Raw genomic sequence first — 19,996 nt, 5'->3', positions numbered from 1 at the left:
GTCCACGAGCTGTGGAAACGCCCCTCTCGGGAAACAGAGATTTTAGCACCAAATGACTTGGAAATTAGGAGGCAGTTACTTACCACAGACTCTACTCATCGCCAAGATCATGTCCTCGTACACTGGAAGGAAGGAGGAAGGCACGTTACGATGTCTGATTTCATCAGCGGCATTTTCGTGTTTAATTACGTTGATACAGGAAATCGGGACGTTTGAAAAAATGAAACATTACAATGGCAATATTTATCTGTAAAAGGCTTATGTGTGGCGACAAGTCCTCCCCGCCTGTCCACTCTTCACACAGAGAACAGAACGTTGTTCTCGACATAAATCCCACCATGCATTTAACTGAACCACTTCCTTGCTGTTTCAATCACGTTCATACATTTGTCACGGGACCGAACTTGGCTCCTGGTGGTGGACTAAGACCACTTCCTGGAAGCCCAGCGTAACATCATACCTTGTTCTAAAAGACTCAAACAGCTTTGAATGCAACTCGAGTACAAATCTATTTTCTCCCACTGCGTTCCCGCTGAAGACACAACGTGCACTGAGGATGCAGACGGCCGTGCCTCCACCACACAGCGCATCCTGCCTGCAGGGTAGGTTTCCTTTTAGCAGAAGCAAGAAGGTTTTAGTCTACCTTTGCCAGCTACCTCAAGGACAGACACATCTTGACCTCTCTCATCTTTCAAGGTCGCCTTGTATTCACCATGGTCCTTCTTTGACAACTGCAAATAAAACACATTCCCATATGTATGTAAAATTGATGCCATGATATAAAACGTAATGCACACTAATAGCTTTTCTTTGCAAACCACGGAAATTCAGGATGCAACTTGGGAGACAAGGCAGAATTCACAAGCTGTTCGAAAGACCTTTCTCGTCTCGTTTCTGTGCGTTTCCTTTAACACAACATACCTTTGGTATGAGCAGCTCACAGACCCCCTTCTCCAGATCAGGCATCTTTTCCGTTTCATACAGAACATCATCCTTCAGCCACTTGAAAACGGTTTCCTTCTTGGTGTTTGCAACCTACAAGACAGGACTCTTAACATTTAGCATGTGAATCGCTGCGGCTCGTGAAGAAGAAAGTCTATTCTGATTTTAAATCACAGACCTAAAAAAAATCAATTTTTACTATAGACAGTCTCAGACAGAAGCTCATGGAAAAGCTGTCAGTTCTAATAATGGCAAATCCATTTCTAAATGCCAGCTTCTAAAATAATTAAGTCCTGACAGTTCCATTTGGAAGAACGGATGATTCCTCTTTGTTCTAACCCATGAAATTAGATGGTGCGAGGTTCTTTCGGTTCATACAAGATGTCAGTAATAAAGACTAGTTGTAAACAGTGTGTTTTAAACTTATAAATAATATAAAATATCACTGGTCTCTGAAACTGCTGAGTGGCTGCTTCCCTGGCAGCATCACACTGTAGATGCACGGATGCAGAGGGAAAGAGACTTGGACACAAAACAAGCCAGTGGGCACGAGGACATTCCTTCCTAAAATTCCTCGGAAGTCCATCTCTGCCACAAGCTAGAACTCCAAACTCAGCTCTGCGGAATTCCAAAGGCGAGTAAGCATCTCAAGTCGCGTGCTCTGACCTACACGTCCCGCAATGGAGACAAATTCCGGTTCTGCGTGAGCGGGACGCACAGACCACGGGACTGCGAGACACGGACAGTCCTGCATTCACAACCTACATACATGCAACAACAGTGACGTCAGTGACTAAAGCAAACTACAGACGTCAGGAGACCTTGATCCGCTCCGAGAGAGCGGCAGGGCAGCACGTTTTAGAATTCCCGTAGCAGCCGCACACGCGCTGTCGCTGGTGGCAGCCCTGGGGTGTGATCCCCGGACGGCGGGGCTTCAGAACGTTCTACGCGCACGTGTCCCAGGGCCTGGCGCCAATCCGTAAATGTTTCAGAATAAATGGAGGTCTGCCTCCCGCTGGCCTGGGAGCTAGGCTCTCCCTCCTAAAGTCAGAACCACGTGGCGACAGTAACGGGTAGGACGGAGTGAATCCCAGCGGAAGACCTCCTTCATCCTAGCATCTCAGCATCTCCTCTGTGTCCGTTTCCCCCCACGCCAGGCCCTGACTCGCCCTCACCCTGACTCCGTGCCTCTCTCTCTTATTCAGTTTCCAAGACGTTTACATTGTGGGTCCTTGGGGGCTAAATAAAAACCTTTCCAGTGACCCTCAGCCTCTGTTCTCTAAAACCTACATCCTCAGTTACTTTATTCATCCTGCAGCTAGGGCGGGGGGGAGGGTCTTACGTCCCTAAATAACTCACTTGTCGCTTCTCTGAACTCGCTGCACTGTCTCTACCACTCTTTCAATATGCGCATCTCACATGCACAGAAGTTTCTAGAAGAGGTCACACGGGATCCCTCCTGAGACACCGGGGACCCTGCCTGACTCTCACTGTCTGTGCCCTCCCCAGGAAGTCTCTTCCCAATCTCCTTCTGTTCACGATTCAGGTTTCACTTGCCTTAAACTTTTCTTTTAAAAGACGGTTTTCTGTAAAGTTATCAGGTGCATGTGCATCGACTTCTCTCCGTGTGTTTTCTTATGCAAATAAATAAAACAATAACCACCTGCCAAGGTATTATTAGGTGAAAACCTATGTGGAAGAAGGGTTCGCGGAATCACGGGATTGATGGGACACCAGTATGCAACGTGGGTGCCTCAAATTGCAAAAGACTCAGCTCTCAAGTAACATTTGTTTAGTTTCTCCAGTATCTGTATTTAAAGATTTATGACTCACTCTGATCAGGGAGCATAAACTGTTATCACATATTCATAGGAGGGCCTGCACTGCTGGGAGGGTGTCAGCACACGGGAAGCAGAATTCCCGTTTTTCCCACCGCCCTTGCAAGCACGTGCTCAGGGGCCCTGGCCGGAAAACAGAGCCAACCAACCACAGCACAGCCGCAGCCTTGGTTGACATACGTTTAAGGCGTACAGTGTATACAATTTGGCACACGTGTATATACTGCCAAACAGTCCCACAGTAAGGTTACTTAACACATCCTTCACCTCACATGGTCACCACTGCGTGCGTGTGTGAGTGGTGAGCACGTGTAAGACCTGCTCCCTCAGCAACTTTCGAGTCTATGATACGTTATTAGCTATGGTCACCACGCTGGACATTGCCCCAGGACTTACTCATCTCATAACTGGCAGTTTGCAGCCTTTGACCAACATCTCCCCATCTCCCCCACGCCCGGCAACCGTCATTTTTCTCTCTGTCTCTATGAGTTTGGCTTTTTTAAAATTCCACATGTAAGTGGAATCATGTAGTATCTGTCTTTCTCTGAGCGTAATTCCCTCAGGGTCTACCCATATCGTTACACATGGCGGGCTTTCCATCTTCTGAGAACTGAATAACACTGCTCTGCGTCTCACGTCCTCTTTGTCTATCCACCCGTCAGCAGACGTCTTGGCGGTGTCCACGTCTCGGCCGTTGTGAGCAGCGCCAGGGAACACGGGGTGCAGGCGTCTCTCACGGCAGCGACACCACTTCCCTTGGCTGGACACCCCCGCGGGGCTCCTGGACCGCACAGCAGTTCCATTTCTAGTCTTCTGAGGAAACGCCACGCTGTTTCCCGCAGTAGCTGCACCAACTGACGTGCCCACCAACGGGCCCGAGGGTTGTCTTTTCCGCACCGTTTTGCCAGCCCTTGTCGTGTCTCATCTCTGTGACGATGCCATGCTGACGGGCGGCCTTCACCCTAATTTGTCTTCTGGTTTTCCGCTCAGCCTCTAAATGTGATGGAATGGCCCCATCCAGAAAGCGGGGAGAGAAAGCCTTGCCCCCCGGCCCCCGCCACGAGCAGCCGTGACTCCCAGGGTGTGGCGGGCTCAGGCGCGCTCCTCACCCATCTCCCATCCCACCCGCCAGCGCCGTTCAGGCTCCCCTGCTCCCCCACCAACCCCGGGTCCCCCGCCCTCCCCCAGGGTCCCCTGCCCCCCCCCCGGGTCCCCCGCCCTCCCCCCGGCCCCCCGCACCCCCCAGGCCCCCCGGAGCCAGGCGGCCACAGCTCCGCCTCCGCTGCTCAGGACTCTCTGTGCGGTATCTCCTCCTCGAGCCCCTCGCCTTCCTAATTCTGTGAAGCCGCTCCCTGTTTCTCCTCGGACTCCTCCGAGGGCTCCCCCCCAGGAATTCCCTGAAAAACGCTTCTCTCCTGTTCTGCTCTGACAACATGATATCTCCCGACATCCTCCGAGTTTCCGCCCCCTTTCTGTCTCTATCGGCTGAGCTTCGGCAACCCTGAGCCACGGGCACCCTCCTCAGCCCCGCGCGGGTCCTGCCCCCTCGTCACCTGCACAGCCGAGCCTCGGCTCTCCTCGCTGAGGGCCGGGCCCACGGTGAACGGGTTGCCCCGCATCGCTGGTGCTCCAGGCATGACCAACGAGGTATTTGCCAAGTTGGATTTATCCTCAAAACCCTCATACGCGGTCCTGCCCTGCAGCCCTGGTCGCTATCGCGGCACCGCCTGGTGTCCAGGACAGCGACCGAAGGCCGGCCAAGACCCCGAGCCGGCTCACATCCGGTTACGAGCAGCTCCTGCCGGGACTGACGCTCCCAGACAGCCCCCAGCGCATCCCCTGCGCTGTGCACCGACCGCTTGCGTGTCCGTTCGCAGCCGCGCCTCCGGCTGAGCCGCTCCAGCAGCCTCCCCCACTCAGAACCCGCCAGAGTCATCACACTCCTGACACCCCAGCGGCAGGCCCCCGCCGTCTGCAGACTGGAGGCCACCTCTGGCCGGCTGGGCGCCCTCTGGGCCGCCTGCCTTACCAACCTGATGTTTCTATTACGGGACGATATAGAGCATATAGAATTTACCCTCTTCACCAGGTTCAAGTGCACAACTCAGGGACACTAAGCACATCCACGCTGCTGTGCAGCCATCACCACCAACCGCCTGCACAGCGCTCTCACCTTCCCACACTGACACTCCGTCCCCACCCCCGTCCTCCGGCCCCCGGCGCCCTCCATCCTGCTTTCTGTCCAGGAGTGCGACTGCTCTGGGGACCTCACGTAACTGGAACCGCCCAGGGTCTGTCCTTTCATGTCTCGCCCATCTCACCTAAGGTCACCCGTGTCGTGTCAGGGATGCTGTTCCTTCCTTCTGAAGACTGAACACTACTCCGTGGATCTACCACCCGTCCATCGGTGGGCACTTGGGCTGCTCCCACCCTGGGCTACTGTGAAGCACACGGCCGTCCACACGGTGCACACGTATCACGTGGAGCCCCTGCTCTGCAGGATTGATGGTGATTCCACGCATACCTTCTGAGTGCTGCCGCACTGTTCTCTCTACAGCGGTTCATAGTTCACACTCTAGTCCCTCAGCTTCTGGTCTCCCAGGCGGCTGGTTCGCGGGGCAGCCTGTGCGAGCAGCCTCCACCCTCGTGGACCCTCCTTCTCAGTCCCCCCCACCCGTGCTCGGTCAGGCGTCACTGCGTCGTGGCTTGTCTGTGAGCAGCTTGGGAACAGAAGCCACGCAGGATCGCGCTTTCCCCACAGAGACCGCCGTATAGCAGGGGCTCGTTAAAGCATGTCCCCAAAATACAGGTTTATAGTTACTAATAATCTAGGCCTAGTTTATTACTGAATCGCTCAGACAAAAACTTAAGAGGCATCTTATTCCCCAAACATGCCTTTTATTTCCTAAAGAAATCATATGAGCCACATAGAAATTACCAGCATAAATTTCAGCATAGCAAAATTTCCCATAAATTCACTTACTAAAATCTTAAGTAAATCTTTTATAAACTGCATACTTGAGCCTTCATTTGCACGCCCCTGTCCACTGCTCACAGAGATCACAGAGGGGACTGAAAGCCTGAGGACCGCCCGCCTCCACCCCAGCCCCCTGCGCTTCACCACCAGGGCGGCTGCTTCCCGACCGCTCCACCCTCAGCACCATGCACTCTCACTCCCTTCTGGTTAGAGTCGATTTCTCACCTTACAGACCAGCCGAACTTCACAGTCTTCTGTAACATCCCAGTGCAAATACTCAGCAAAATGAGGGCCTGAGGGGGAAAAGGGAAAAAAGTTTACATAAAGAAAAAAGGGGGAAAATGTCTACATACACACACATATAAATGCATTTTGGGCAGAAGAAAGTAGCTGTTCAGTCTGAAACCAAGATAATTTAATAAAACTAATTTTCAGGACTCCAAAGTCAGTGTGTGCAATACTGATCCTGAAATCTGTTTCCAGCAGGAAGATGCTGTTTGATCTCTTCTTCTCGGTGACGTCTAATAGCTACTGCTCTTTGGAAAGAAGAATAATGAAATATATTTTTTTCTCAAGGTATGTGTCTAACTGAACATCCAGCAGCATAGTATATAAAACTTTAAAACAGGAGAATTAATAGATATAAGATGAAGAAAAAGCAGTTTCACCTAGCAATTACATCAACACATAATATTTTATTTATAGAGCATTTGAAATCAAAGATGAATTTACATATCTTTCAAAATATCATTTTTACTTAATATAAATGTAGAAGTCATATGCTAATAACACATTCAACACAAAAATACAAAGCAGATTTAGAAAGTATTTATTGATTTCTTCCATAGAAATATATTCTACAAAGTTGTAGAATCATATTGTAGAGAAAAAAATCATATTGTAGAAATGAATAAAATAAATATTTTTGACTATTAAAAATAAAAATAAAACAACAAAAATAGTCTTATTTTATATTTTAAAAGCTATATTCTAATTTTTTTCAAAAACTACAGAAATCCCATATAAAAATATTTTTCAAATAAACTTTTGGGTTGTAGTTCCATTTCTAAAATGTATCCATTTTCCTTTGTATTTAGTTAACATGCATTTTTTTAAAAAATATATTTAAAATGTTTGTAATTAAACAGTTGAAATGTCTAAACGTTGAAACGTTCACACAATGTTAAGTAAAATAACAAGTTCCTGGCAATTGGAATTGTGTCTGCTGCCTTCTCTCCATTTCCCCTAACAACCGTCCCCCAAGGCACCCTCCCCCCATCTTTATCCCTTTCTGTCACGGTCACTGGACTCCATTGGACGTGAGGGAGGCACCTTTTCCTTATCACTGCAGGCAAACGTGGGCACTAAACAGTAGACTCCAGGGCTTTTCAAGGTAGGAGCAAGAGAAAAAATACAGATGAAATAAAGGAAAATGTCAAAGAGCAGAAAAGTACCCACACTTCTCCAGCTAGGAAGTGCTCTGACTTCTCCATTGTTCAAAACCACAGTTAGAGGGGCTTGGCATTAAGTAGGATCTGCTCCAGGCAAATGCTAAAACCCTGAACCCTTGTCTTACCCAGCAGTGCGGAAGCCAGCCAACTACCTACCTTGTTTCCTGAGAAACTCCTTTCTTTGAAATTCAGCCTCATCCAGGACAGCCTTGAATGCTAAATCCAATATTTAAGGGGAAAAAACAGAAATGAAATACATTTGCTTCTCTCTAGTCAAAAGAATTTGCTTTGAATTTTCTTTTAGGGACACATGAAAACATCGGGTACCGTCTCCAATGAGAACCAGAGAAGACTGGCTTTTGGCTTTCCCGTCCTGAATCTGCACAGTGTAGGTGCCTTCGTTGTCGATGGTAAACCGGTCCATCACCATCTCGATCAGGCCAGTGGACTTGTCACACTTGATTCTGTGTGCCTGGGGGCACAGAGGGGAGGACACAATCCCACCCTGAAGCTCCCTCCTCCCGGTTCCCTCTGGCATCTCAGACTTGCGTCGACTGTGTATCTTAAGGGATTACGGTACCCAAAACACACACAGAAGGAGATTTCTCCCACTGAAGCTCTTGGTGAGGCAAAGATCCAGTGGGCATCCGGTGCTGAAGCCCCAGGTCTGCATGGGGAGCGACCTACACAGCAGGAATCCAGCAGAAACTCCACACACTGCCCGGGACGGGCGCCTGACGTGTGATAAGTCCACGTGTGGGGACGTAGCACAGGGAGCGCTTGGACACGTCTGGCCACGAAACCGCAGGCCACAACACAACCATCTCCACAGCCTCGAGGGCTTCAGTCCCGGGGACCCTGGGACCCACAGGCTTCACGCCTGGTCGCCCCTCCCTCAACACCCCCCCCAGCACCAGGGTAGAAGGTGCCCAGGCCCTGCCTCCCCGTCCGTCCGGGCAGCCTCTGACGGGGCCCCTTTCCCGGTGCCGCCCGTCCAGGGCTCTCGTCTCCTTCAGACTCCGCTCCCATCGCCTGCGATGAGCTGCAGAGACTGAGGTGTGGTCGCTGATGGACCGTGTTTCATTCCACCCCCAGAGACGATCTCTGCAATCGAGCAGGGGTCAGGGGTCGGAAGGAGCACGTCCAAGAGGCTGACGCGTCCTCCATGCAGCCGCCATGCAGGGAAAGGGCAGCACAGGGGCGCCGGGACCCGGGCTCGCCCCAGGAACGCCACGCGCAGCGTCAGGGGGGCTGCCTCCCCAGGCCTGGATCACCCCGCCCTCCCACGCCCAGAATGAACAAGAGCACGACAGCGGACAATGTGTGCCGGGGACATTTTCCGCAGGCGGTCTGCCCCCGTTCAGAGGAGCCCAGCTGGGATTTAAGCAAAGGCGTCCCAGCCTGAATGAGGACCCGTCCCAGCTGAGCAGAGTCGCCGCTGCGGACCTGTGGCCCTCAGCCGCCAGTCAGCCGGAGGAGCAGGAGGGAGGTCCACAGCCTCCCCTAGAAACCGCCCTCCTTCTGCAGCCCTCCCCGTGGTGGGAATACTGGAGAGAACGAAGAGAAGAGGCGTAGGATCAGCCCTTTCCCGACAGAGCGTGTGTATCTATTTTCACAACGCTCTTCTTTCTCTTTCAGGTGACATTTATATTTTGGATTCCAAATGCCAGTGTCACAAGAGACCGAGATGAATATTAGCAAAACAGTACCTCTGTTCAGCACCTGCAGGCCCATTTCCCTCAGCGGCGGGCATCGTTTCTAAATTCTCCCTCCTGATGTGGGAGGAGGAGCCTCTGTCTTCCGACCCCTCCGGTTTAATCCAGCTGTATCTCCAGGATGCCCTGTGGCGCTCCCCGGGTCAGCCCGCCCTCCCCAGCGCCCCGGCCGCCCCACCACCGTGCCAGCTCTCGCCGCGTGCAGGCTGCAGCGCACACTTCTCCTGAGGTCCATTCCCCAAATTCTGCCTCCGAAGGAGACTCCAGGAATCCGCAACCTCCCCTACCTACTCCAGCCTCTCCACAGCCCCGCCTTCTCTGAATCAGCGCTCGCTGTCCTGTGTTGACACGCTCTTCATTCTGTCATTTTTCTATCTCATTCTCTGATTGAAGCTGTATTTCTTCAACTCCGGGATAACCTCCAGGAGAGCAAGTTTACATCTCATTCTTGCGGCTGCGGCGGTCAATCAAACACAATTTGCAGGATAGATGCTGCCACCCGTGGGGAAGGAGGATGTCTGTCTGAGGTTCCCAAGGGTTCACCTGATGGCTCAGGTTCTGTTTGATCAAATATGACTCTCACGTTTTAACAGAATAAAGCCCACCCCTGCCCATCCGGGTGACTTCCAGCAAACATAAAAAAAATCACCTCGAAATTGGAAATTCCAATATTGTTTCAAATAAGGAAAGCATACACTGTGTACCTGTATAACATCACAGAGTTTTTTCTCGATGGGACACCGGTGTATATAAAGTGAGAGACAGAGAGAAATGCCCAAGAAAGCCAGAGCTCGGTTACTTTTGGAGAGAGGGGTCACGTCCGGAGGCGGGACGGACCACAGGAAGCGCCGGGGGACAAAGCCTCCTCCCCGCAGACGCAGGTGCTTCTCGGGGCTGGACTAGGGAGGCCCTGGCGGGCGTACCTTGCCAGGGCCCTTGAGTTCCTCTGTAGTTTTGAGTATTTGTTTTTGAACACGGGGAGCAGATTTCAAGTTGACGAGACGAGGGCGCTGCTCTGATCCCGCAGGACGTTCGCCCCCTCCCCTCTGTGAGTAGCGGCCTCTGGGGACCTACTCTCATTAGGTCCGAGACGTGAGAAGGGACCACGCTCACCAGCCAGATTCTTAACAACCCACCGTCTTCTCCGTTCTCTCTGCTTCTGCGCCGCAGGGTCTGGGCAGGTTTGAGGAAAGAATGAGGCTTCCGGCGATTGCCATCATGCAGCAAGACGACATTCAGGATGCTACGGGGGCCACAAATGCAGGCTTTTGTGTGGCTTTCACAGAGGAGCATCCGTCTCCACGTGGAAAAGTCACCCGTGGATTGCTGATTAGGAAGTGACGTAGCACAGCCGGATTCCAAAGATGAGCCGCGGGGCAGAGACCCCCGTTTTTAAAGCACGCTCGCCTCAGCAGGGGGGACATGTTAATAGAAGATGTTCTACACACAAAGTGCGATTACACTACATCCGCTGCCTCCTGTCGCATGCTCTGTGCTCAAGGAGAATGTCTCCAGCTTCCTCGATCTCGCGATGCTCGTCCACGCCCGGCATCCGCGCCGTGGCTCTCTTGCAGCCGGGAGGAAACGGCACACGTTCTACGTAGCAGCCTGCTTCCCAACTTGTACAGCTCCTCGAGGATGTCATCCTGCTCATGGGGAAGACGGACTGGGTACGAAAACTCACATCATCTTTGTCCACGCACGATGTCTTCCTGAGACACGTTCATCTAACTAAGCTTTCCTTAAAACCCATCAGACACAGGCCAGACGAGGGAGGAGGAGCCCCGCTCAGAGGGAGAGTAAGAGGGCTGCCCCCCCGGCACAAGAGATCCCTACGTCCCAGCCATCCTGTAAGTATTCGTGCAGCAGACAAGCCGTCGAGGCACTTAGGACTTCGTAGGATTGCTAAATAGACAGGACGCGTTGGGTATCAAGGGAAAAGAGAGCAGAGGAGGTAAGCATGGTGGGATGTGAGCGGCCCCAAGGGCACCCCTGAACAACGAAGGCCGAGCAAATAGGTCGTCTTTTGCCTGGGTTCCCAGCTGTGCTGCAATAATTAGACAAGAGCACATATATGGAAACACGTTTCACAGGCAAAAACGGAGCCCTCGTCAGATGTGGACGTTTCATTCTATACGATTAAAAGTAGAAGAAGGGCAAAGCGTCTGTACCGCAGCGGATCTGCCGTGCCATGGGGGCGGCCTGACAGCTCAGGGGAGGGGCGGAAACGAGCTTCCCAGGCGACGCCTTCCACGGGGAGCTCTCCGTGGGAGGGGGCTTAGGGAGGCACGGCTCACACCAGGGCAAAATATACGCCTTCAAAACCGTTATCACGAACGAGTGAACTGAGCCATTGAGGAGACCCCCACCTCACGTCACCCGACCCTTTTCATAACACCAAGCTCAACGTCTCTAAAGCAGAGTTTGTCATTTTTTAATGCCAAGTCCTGAATTTAAAGACCTCCTGATCTCATATCTAACTCTGACCAAATCTCTGAACGTGGAAAGAATCAGCCATCTCTCATTCACCTTGTCAGCCTTCTACACCCCAACGTCTATGGCTCGAAAAGGGATGAAAACAAACCCAGGATACTGACTTTTAGGAACGGACCTTCCCGAGTAATACCCGGCCGTCTCCAGAGCCAGGGGCCACGCGCACATGAACTCACCTCGCTGTCCCCGACTTCTCTGTCATTAATGATGAAGCGGTAGCTGGCGTCTGGTGATAAGTGCTCGGCCTGCAGCCAGAAGCGGACCTGGCCCTTATCAAAAATCTCATAAGCTAATTCTGACTTCAGAGGAATTGCTGCAGGAAGAAAAGAAATCACAAGTCAATAATGCATGAATCCTTCTGAGAAAGAATAGCCGCATATGGCAGGAAACTATCCATCCTCATTATTAAGGTTTTTGAGAATGTGAAACCCTGGAGAACTGAACTGGATTATGAAAACCACAGCCAAGAAATAAAACTCGAGTCAGCCTGGCCCTGCGTTCAAAGCCCCCACGCCCCGTGAGCTCCCACGTGCGTGGGCTGCTTTCCTGACCAGCCGGCCCCCACAGGTGGATATATTCTTTCTGAATTCAGTGTAATCCAGTAACTGACGATCCCATTTGTTACTGTTTTCACTTGGATTAAACAGCCACATTCAACCTGAAACCCAAAACACTGCATGCAATGAAAACTGCTACACGTTACATATTAGCTAATACTTGTTTTGAGCGAAGTGTTGACACGCGTGTAAGCGCGAGCGTGGAACCACGCGTGTAAGCGCGAGCGCGGAACCGGGCCACCCTCTCCCCAGGCGCCCCGTCCCGCTTCCACGGCTGCACCCGGTGAGGAACACGCCCCCCCAGAGCGCAATCCCGCTCTGAGCTCCAGGCTCACTTACTGGGATTTTTTATCTCATTGCTCAGCGCCACCAAACGCTCCAGCTCTAAAAGCAAGGAAAACAGAATCACTGTCTTGACCTGTACGTTCAGAAGTTTTAAGCCAAAGCAACGCTAAACAAAGCAGAGCTCTGACATCACGTCACCAAGTTTAATCTGAGGCTGTGAAAGAAATGGGAACTAGGAGTGAAAGGAGACGGGGTATGACCTTAACTTTGAGAACTCCCTCCAGTGAATTCGCGGCCGCCTGCGACTAAGGGTCCTCACTATTTAAATAACCCACTTACTAGGGGGACCAGTTAGAACTGGCCCAGGCAGAAGTCCTGGGGAGTGCGGAGCAGGGCAGCTGTATTCCTGGAATAGAGGAAGACTTGCACAGGGGGATGTGAAGGGGTCCATTTCCAGATCCTCTAATTCTGTGTCAGCTCTGTCCTGACATCTGTCTGGCTGGCTGAGAACGTGGTGATCTGGGATGTTCCTCCTGCTTTCAAAGCATCCTGTTTCAGCACCTCTCTCCCCCACCCAGGATTTCACTGTGGTGTATCATCATGACTTTAAATAATAGTAATATATTTAAAAAATAAAAATGCATTGCTCCTGAGAGTCCCAAGATTAAGTTAAGAAAAATTGAAGGTTCTAAACCATTTCTTTCCTTTTCCTTCCTTCCTTCCTTCATTCCTTCCCTCCTTCTAAAATTAGAATTTAGAAATGAGGTCATGGTCACAGAGGTCTGTCTGCACCTGTTTATTTGAACTGAACGATGAAACAGACTTTCTGTGACCGGAAGTAACTCCCCTGACGCCTGATTGGAAGACAAGGGCTGACCACCCCCCCATGAGGTCTCCCAGTAGGAACGTCCATAAATCAAATGTACTTGAGGTCCATACACAATATAACGTGTGCTGGAAATGTTCATCCTTTGCAAAGATTTAAAATTAAGGGGAAAATGTCATCTGCAAACTTTCAGATGGAGCAGAGGAGTACTTCACCAGTCAGAAATCTTTAAGGACGTTTTGCAAGTAAAAAGCTGTCTGAAGACCACTGAGATAGGGTCGGAAAGGGCAGCTTAAAAGGCACGTGAGCAGATTCCAGTCCCTTCCTGCCCTGTCTGTGAGCCGTGAGCTTACTGGGGACCCCGGAGAGCAGACAGTGCAGCCCCGCTGCTGTTCTCCTGCGGGTCCTTCTAAATGCACAAGGGCTCACCCCAACGAACCCAGCGTCTGCCTGGGACCCGCACACGCCTGCAGCCCTCAGACCCTGTCCCCTCCCTACCCGACCTAGACGCCCCTCCTATATTCCTCTCCTGGGGCCACACCCTTCGCTTCAGCCAAACAAGATGCCAGCTGACAAGGCAAGGGTTAGATTATCAAGCTTAAAGCATCTGACTCAGGGCTCTCAGAGACTCAGAAGCTTTTAAAGACCCAGCGTGGCGTTCTGAGGGTTCTGTCCCGTTCCCCGCCCATCACTGACTAATCACCACACAAACTTGTAAAGCTGACTCTGACGGGCAGGGGGCGCAGATTAAGGTTGGACACAAAAAGACATCACCGCAGGCAGTGGAAGAACCCTCCCCCGAGGCCGGTTCCGTGCCTGGGGGACCAGACCTGCCGACCTGCCTAAGAGAGACGGCTGCTTTTCTCCGGCTCGTAATAAGCCGGCTTCCTTCACGTCTTTCTGCAGTCTTCTGTTTGTGAAAGAGCGAGAGATTTTCACTATGGCAATTAAATATCATTTCACACACATGAAAGAATATATACACACACATGTGTGCGTGTGTGTGTATGCATGTATGTGTTTTCTTTCATCATGCCATCACTCGATTATTCAACATTGGGAGGAAAGGTAGGAGTCTTTCATCTGTGTGCCTCTCATTCATTTTACGGACTTATTTGCTAATATGCTACTTGCTACTTGCCAGACTAATGAAACATAACTAAAATTCATCTCTAAAAGTACAAGTGGAAGGCTATAAAAGCAATATGTACAGCAATAAATAAAATACTCCCGGACCAGTGATTTCTTTAGTGGACAGAGTACAAACTCAAGACTGTGTAATTTCCAAAGTAATTTTTGGCTTTAAAAAAGATTCCCTACCCCCAGCCTCCCGCAAACACACACCCCTTTTCTAAGCAAATAAGTCCTTTCTCTATTAGGGTCAATCTTTGAAAGTGGTATAAAACCCCCAAACCTGTGTCCTACAAGTGTTACCTTCCTCATCCAAGACAAAGCTGGAGGACACGCCATCCGTGTCACTGACGGACACAGAGTAAGTCCCCAAGTCCTCTTTATCCGGATTCTTAAAGTACAGCTTCGAGCTGAAAGGGAAGGAAAGCCCGGGCCATGAGTTGTGGTGTTTGTAGGCATTTCTAAGAGGTTGCGATGGCCAACTCCAGCGTGGAACTTACTGGTCCCCCACGGTCTCGACCTTGAACCTCTCATCACCCGCAATGTCCTCGTAGGATTTGCACCACGTGAAGTGAGAGGCGTCAGTCATCTCCTGGCAGTCGAAGCTCAGGTAGATGTTGCCTTCTTCATCCACACCCGCGCTGACCTCCTTGGTGCCTGCGGAGCGAGAACCCCAGGGAGCATCTTAGGAACACGTGTCCTTCCAAGTCTTTTTTTGGAGAGGGGGGTGGCCCAGGCAGAGAGCTCGTTTTACATCGAATCATCAGTTTTTGCCTGCGGTCCACCTAGGACATCGGGCAGATGGAGGGCAGAGAAGATCGGGTTTGGGTTTTAAGTCACCACGTGTCTGTCCACTTCCTTTCCTGCATCCAGTCACTGGAGAAAACCCTCTGGGCTGCCGACCCCGGCCATAAGGATCCTTTTCCCCTCCGGAATCTGACCCCTCACTGCTCCTGGGGACAGGGCAGCCTGGTTACAGCACTTGTTTGCCCCACACCAGGGCTCTACTTGCTCCACTTTTTCCTTTGGGGGGTGGGGGAGTCGTTTGTTTATTTGTTTGTTTGTTTGTTACTTTTTGACCAAGTGGACTCCTGGCCCAACACAGGCCAGTCAGCAGATGTCCCTCAGGAATCAGAATTGGAGGCGATGCGCCGGCCCGAGCCCGGTGCACACGGACGCTCTCCCGACCAGGAGGACGGAGGAGCACGGAGCTGAGGGGCGGAGTATCCACCGCAGCCAGCCTCCAGGGAGGGGAGAGATCCGGGGAAAACGTGGTTTCCGGCTCCCGGTTCCATCCCCTCCTCCCCGCGTATCCCCAGCGAGCTGACCCACCAAGGTCCCCTCAGCTGGGTCTTATTACTTTTAACCAAGAAACCTGCCAACAAACTGCTTTATGATTTCTGATCAAAACTCAGCAGTAACATACAAGACCACCCTCATCCCTGCCGGTTCTACTGCTGCCACCCACGCGGAATGACCTCACGTGTGCCTGCTGCACAGGATGGCGGGCCGGGGTGGGAGGTGCAGCGGGTCCTTGAGGACATCCTTTACCTCAATCATCAACCCAACTCCTTTTAGAAATGTGGCGGGTACGGTCCATGCATCAGCCTGTCCTCTCTCTCTCTCTCTCACACGCACACACAAGCGCACACACACACACACACACACACACACACACACACACGCATCCTTCCTTCCAGATCTCCCTGCTGTGAGGTTTCCCTGTCAACAGCTGAGGCTCACCTGGCCTGGCCTCCACGAGCACTGGCTCCGACGTGTCTGAGGGCCTCCCCACCCCGTCTGCATTTACTGCCCGGACGCGGAAGACGTAGGTTTTCCCTTGGTGCAGGTCACAGACCTTGAAAGACAGAGGAAACGTCGCATGTGAACAGACAGATGAAAATAACTTCATTCTTTGTCACACTGTATTACAAACATGCTTTCTTTTTACAAATAACCTGTTCTTCCAGTCGGAATAGCTGCGTAGAGGAAGGCGGGCGAATGGGAGGGAAAAGGAGACCTCTTCCTTCACTTTGCAAGAATGAGCAGGGTTGCTGCTGTTTTGATATATTCTCTTCTTTGTCTTTTGCATTTTTTAGAGCAGAATTAAAATTGTATCATCTAGTTCGTAATCTGGTATTACTATTTATCATGATTCCATGGGACCAAATATCATTTTACATGTGATTTTTTATTTTGTGTAAAATGTCCCATCGTTGGGGCAATATCAAAATTAAATCCATCTCTTCTTATACATCTATAGGTGTATGTTGTAATCTGCATGGATGCCCAAAATAAAAGATATATTAGTTACTTTCTAACTAATTCATTTAGCTGGATTCTGAGCAGTTTTTGTTCGTTCAGAAGACACTGATCTTGCTTCATGTTGTCAAACTGCTTTCCAGAGGCTGCCGCCCACGCACCTCTCTCTCCACGTGCAGCCGTGTGGGCGCTCAGGCGTGGCCTCTCCGTCCACACCACACCCCAGAGCCTGCAACCCCAAGAAGAAAGCCTCTGACCAGCGCAGGTGGGCCTCTGGGTCTAGGCCACTGTCACCACTAACCTGACCCCAGTGACTGGTAAACTGCAAGTGTTAAAAACAGAAATCTTTGGAGAAAGGGTAGAGACAACACACATCATAATTCTGTCAACTGTGTTCACACTGCGTGTACATGTGTGTGTCTGTCAGATAGACGTGCACCAGCGATCACGTGAACTGAGTAAATTAAACACGGGCTTGGCATGGAAAGACGTCGTTCTAGTCATCGCTGTGGAAGGCGCATCGACACAGCCCGTGACCGTGGGTCTCAGCACCGTCCGGGGTGTCCGGTGGCAGAAGGGAGAGGAAAGCTGTCCAGACGGTCCCCACACGCAGTGACTCCCCGGTTCGCGGAGGGACAGGCGCCTCCTTGAACCCCCCGGCTGGCAGCTGGGATACTAGGTCACGTGCACCGTTCCCTGGGCGCTTCGAGCTAGACCCTGGCAGGGATGAAACAGGCTCCCCAGAGGCCACGCCTGAGGGGTGTCCGCACCTTCAGGTAGCGATGCGCCGTGGCCGTCTCGTGGACCGTGGTCCACTCCCCGGCGTCCTCCTCCTTGTAGTCCACAAAGTACCCCGAGACGGGGCTGCCGCCTGAGTACACCGGGGCCTTCCAGAGCAGCACCAGGGACGTGTCCCGGACCTCGCAGAACGTCAGGTCGTAGGCAGGCCCTGGAAAGTCGAGGCGCATCTGTGCACGCGTTCACGCGTCCACACGCCTGCCCGGGGCCAGCAGGTGCGTCTCAGAGAGAGGAAGGTGTGTGCGAGAGGACACCGCGGTCCCCACCCGCCCGCTGCGCTGGAAACCCGGGCGTCACAGGACGGTCACCCAGGGCGTCTGACCACCGGGAGCCTCTCATCTGCTCCAGCACCGCGGGACCCCAGCCCCGCCGGTGACAGCCGCCCCGGGGGGCGAGCGGACCACCCCCAGGTCCTGAGGGGCCTGGGGCACTGACAGCAGGAGGGGCCTGGGCCCCAGCCTCACGAATCCCTCTGAGCCCCAGGAGCCTCTGGGAGCTTCTATGGCTTTTCCTGCCATTGACTTTTCTAAGGGACAAGATTAATTTCTTTAAAACAAGTACCCCAGCCCCCCCCCCAAAAAAAAAGAAAAGGAAAAGAAATATAATCTGGCCGCAAAACTGAAAGATTGTCTCAATTTTTGAGCTTTTCAGCTTCAACTTCAGGCTGCTGTCTCGTCTCGCTTTGTTTTGTTCACAACGTGAGCATACCAGCCGTTGCGTTAGGGGCCCCGGGACTGGATGCAGAGAAACCAACACCCGGTCCCTGCACGTCTGTGAAAACAGCTGTAAAATGTGGAGCCCCGAGAAAGTGCAGGTTTGCTGACCATGTTCATTTTAGACCCAGGGCCCCAGGCTCCCACGCGGTCTGGGCGCTGGGGACCTGAGTGAGCACACAGCTCACCGCGTCCTGCTGTCCCCACTCTGGCCCCGCGCGCCCCTCCTCCCGGGAGCCGGCCTCCCTCCGCCCTCCTGGGAGACGTGCGCCCGGAGCAGGTGCGCCCTGGACCGGCCTCGGCCACAGCACCTGCGACTCCGGGAGCCGTGCTCATTCTGCAGCCGGGGGTGCGTGACTCCCCCCTTCAGCGCTAACCACCCCGCCCTTGTGACTGCCCTGCCTGCGGGTCCACGGTCAAGACCACAGGGCGGGGTCCCCTAAGGCCCAGCTCCGCCCGGGCCTGCCACGTGGCGCTGGGGCCAGAATCCGTGCAGAGAGACCGCACGCCTGCTGGCTGCGGGGGCTGCTGAGGCCTGGGCTGGCACCACGGAGGCCCCCTCTCCGGCCAGACACACGGGGTGGGGGCGGCAGGGGGAGTATCCAGGAGAGACCGCCTTACCCGGCTCCGGCGCCGTCCAGGCCTCGCACTTGAAGAACCCGCTGGGGTCCGACGGCTGCCCAATCCCTGCCAGGTTGGTGGCGGCGATTCTGAACTCGTACAGGGCGCCCTCTGTCAAGCCCGCCACCTGTTTCAAAGATGTTTAGGTTATAGGTGAGCCCACAGACACAGAAAACAAACTTGTGGCTACCAATGGGGAAGGCGGGGGTGGAATTAGGCGTTTGGGGTTACACGCACACACTCCTATATGTAAAACAGACAGCCAGCGAGGACCCACTGCACAGCACAGGGAACTCTACTCAGATTTTGTAACAACCTATAAGGGAAAAGAATCTGAAAAAGTTATATATATATATATATATATAACTGAATCACTGCTGTCTCTCTGAAACTAGCACAGCACTGTAAACCAGCTATACTTCAATTTTTTTAAATAAACTAATAGGTGAAACAAAAGCCGCATTACAACCCACAGTCCACCAGGGGACAGGCGTATTTGTGGGTGATTTGCAGGTGGAGTCCCGGCGTGAGGGTCCTCGTCAGCAAGTCGAGTACGCGTCGGAGGAAGGTTACGGACACGCCAGCCGTGGGGCGTCACCACATTCCCCCCAACATGGTTCACATCCTCCACCCCATACACCCTCCCGCAGGGGTGACGTGATGACCCAGGGAGGGAAACCGAGGCTCGGAGACGGAAGCCACGAGGGGCCCGTGCAAGAGCAGAGGGGGGCCCGCCCTCGGGCGCAGGCTCCTCCCGGGCCACTTGCACCGGGGCGTCAAGGGCCCAGGACAGGACGCGTCCCCGCCGGGCGGCGTGACCTGTCCCCTCCCCGCAAGAGGTCCCTGAGGGCCCGTTCAGCCCGGTCTGTGCCACAAAGGACGGAGGGAAGGCCCTGCCCTGGACCGGAACCATCAGCCCTGCCTGGTACCCGCCCGCACGCGCAAACACAGCGTCTGCGTGACGCGGTCTCTGAAAAGCCAGCTCCCAGGGCAAGAGCGCGTCCAGTCACACTGCTACATCCCCTGCAAGGCGGCGGCGGGCCTCGTGGAAGCGCCGGCACTCGGAGAGTGAGTGGGCCTGTCCTCCGGAGACTGGGACCCGACAGCCCACGGGAAAGTGTCCGAGGATAAGCGTGGACAAAACATCAGTAACGTTGCGCCCAGCTTGAAATTCAGCAAAACGTGTCATGTACGATAAAACACATGATAAATGTGTATTATGTAAATATAGATATTAGCACAGAATTTTCTGCAAGACAGAGATTAGACCTTCCAAGAGCCTCCTCTGCCCCGCCCCCGCCAAAAAAAAAAAAAAAAAACAAAACCCTCATTTTACAGCGTAAGGGACTCCAGGTATGTGGCCCTGCCGCCCTGGTGGCAGTGTGAG

General features: G+C 52.7%; 1 protein-coding gene across 2 annotated transcripts in view; it reads right to left on the bottom strand.

Moving 5' to 3' along the window:
- Positions 1 to 19,996, bottom strand: part of MYOM2 (myomesin 2) — a 70,869-nt gene that overhangs the window by 12,923 nt on the left and 37,950 nt on the right. For both annotated transcript variants that reach the window (XM_057697426.1, XM_057697425.1), the window contains exons 19-31: positions 18,610 to 18,736; positions 17,248 to 17,426; positions 15,959 to 16,073; positions 14,716 to 14,872; positions 14,519 to 14,625; positions 12,313 to 12,357; positions 11,593 to 11,729; positions 7,536 to 7,680; positions 7,365 to 7,424; positions 5,983 to 6,050; positions 922 to 1,035; positions 644 to 731; positions 84 to 122 (exon numbers count right to left, since the gene is read on the bottom strand). In XM_057697426.1, the coding sequence (XP_057553409.1) occupies positions 84 to 122; positions 644 to 731; positions 922 to 1,035; positions 5,983 to 6,050; positions 7,365 to 7,424; positions 7,536 to 7,680; positions 11,593 to 11,729; positions 12,313 to 12,357; positions 14,519 to 14,625; positions 14,716 to 14,872; positions 15,959 to 16,073; positions 17,248 to 17,426; positions 18,610 to 18,736 (1,381 nt within the window). The remainder of the gene's footprint in view (positions 1 to 83; positions 123 to 643; positions 732 to 921; positions 1,036 to 5,982; positions 6,051 to 7,364; positions 7,425 to 7,535; positions 7,681 to 11,592; positions 11,730 to 12,312; positions 12,358 to 14,518; positions 14,626 to 14,715; positions 14,873 to 15,958; positions 16,074 to 17,247; positions 17,427 to 18,609; positions 18,737 to 19,996) is intronic.

This window comes from Hippopotamus amphibius, chromosome 10, assembly GCF_030028045.1.
Source record: "Hippopotamus amphibius kiboko isolate mHipAmp2 chromosome 10, mHipAmp2.hap2, whole genome shotgun sequence".
Lineage (NCBI taxonomy): Eukaryota > Metazoa > Chordata > Mammalia > Artiodactyla > Hippopotamidae > Hippopotamus > Hippopotamus amphibius.
Note: the sequence above shows the minus strand (reverse complement) of the source record. Positions and strands in the feature narration are given on the sequence as shown.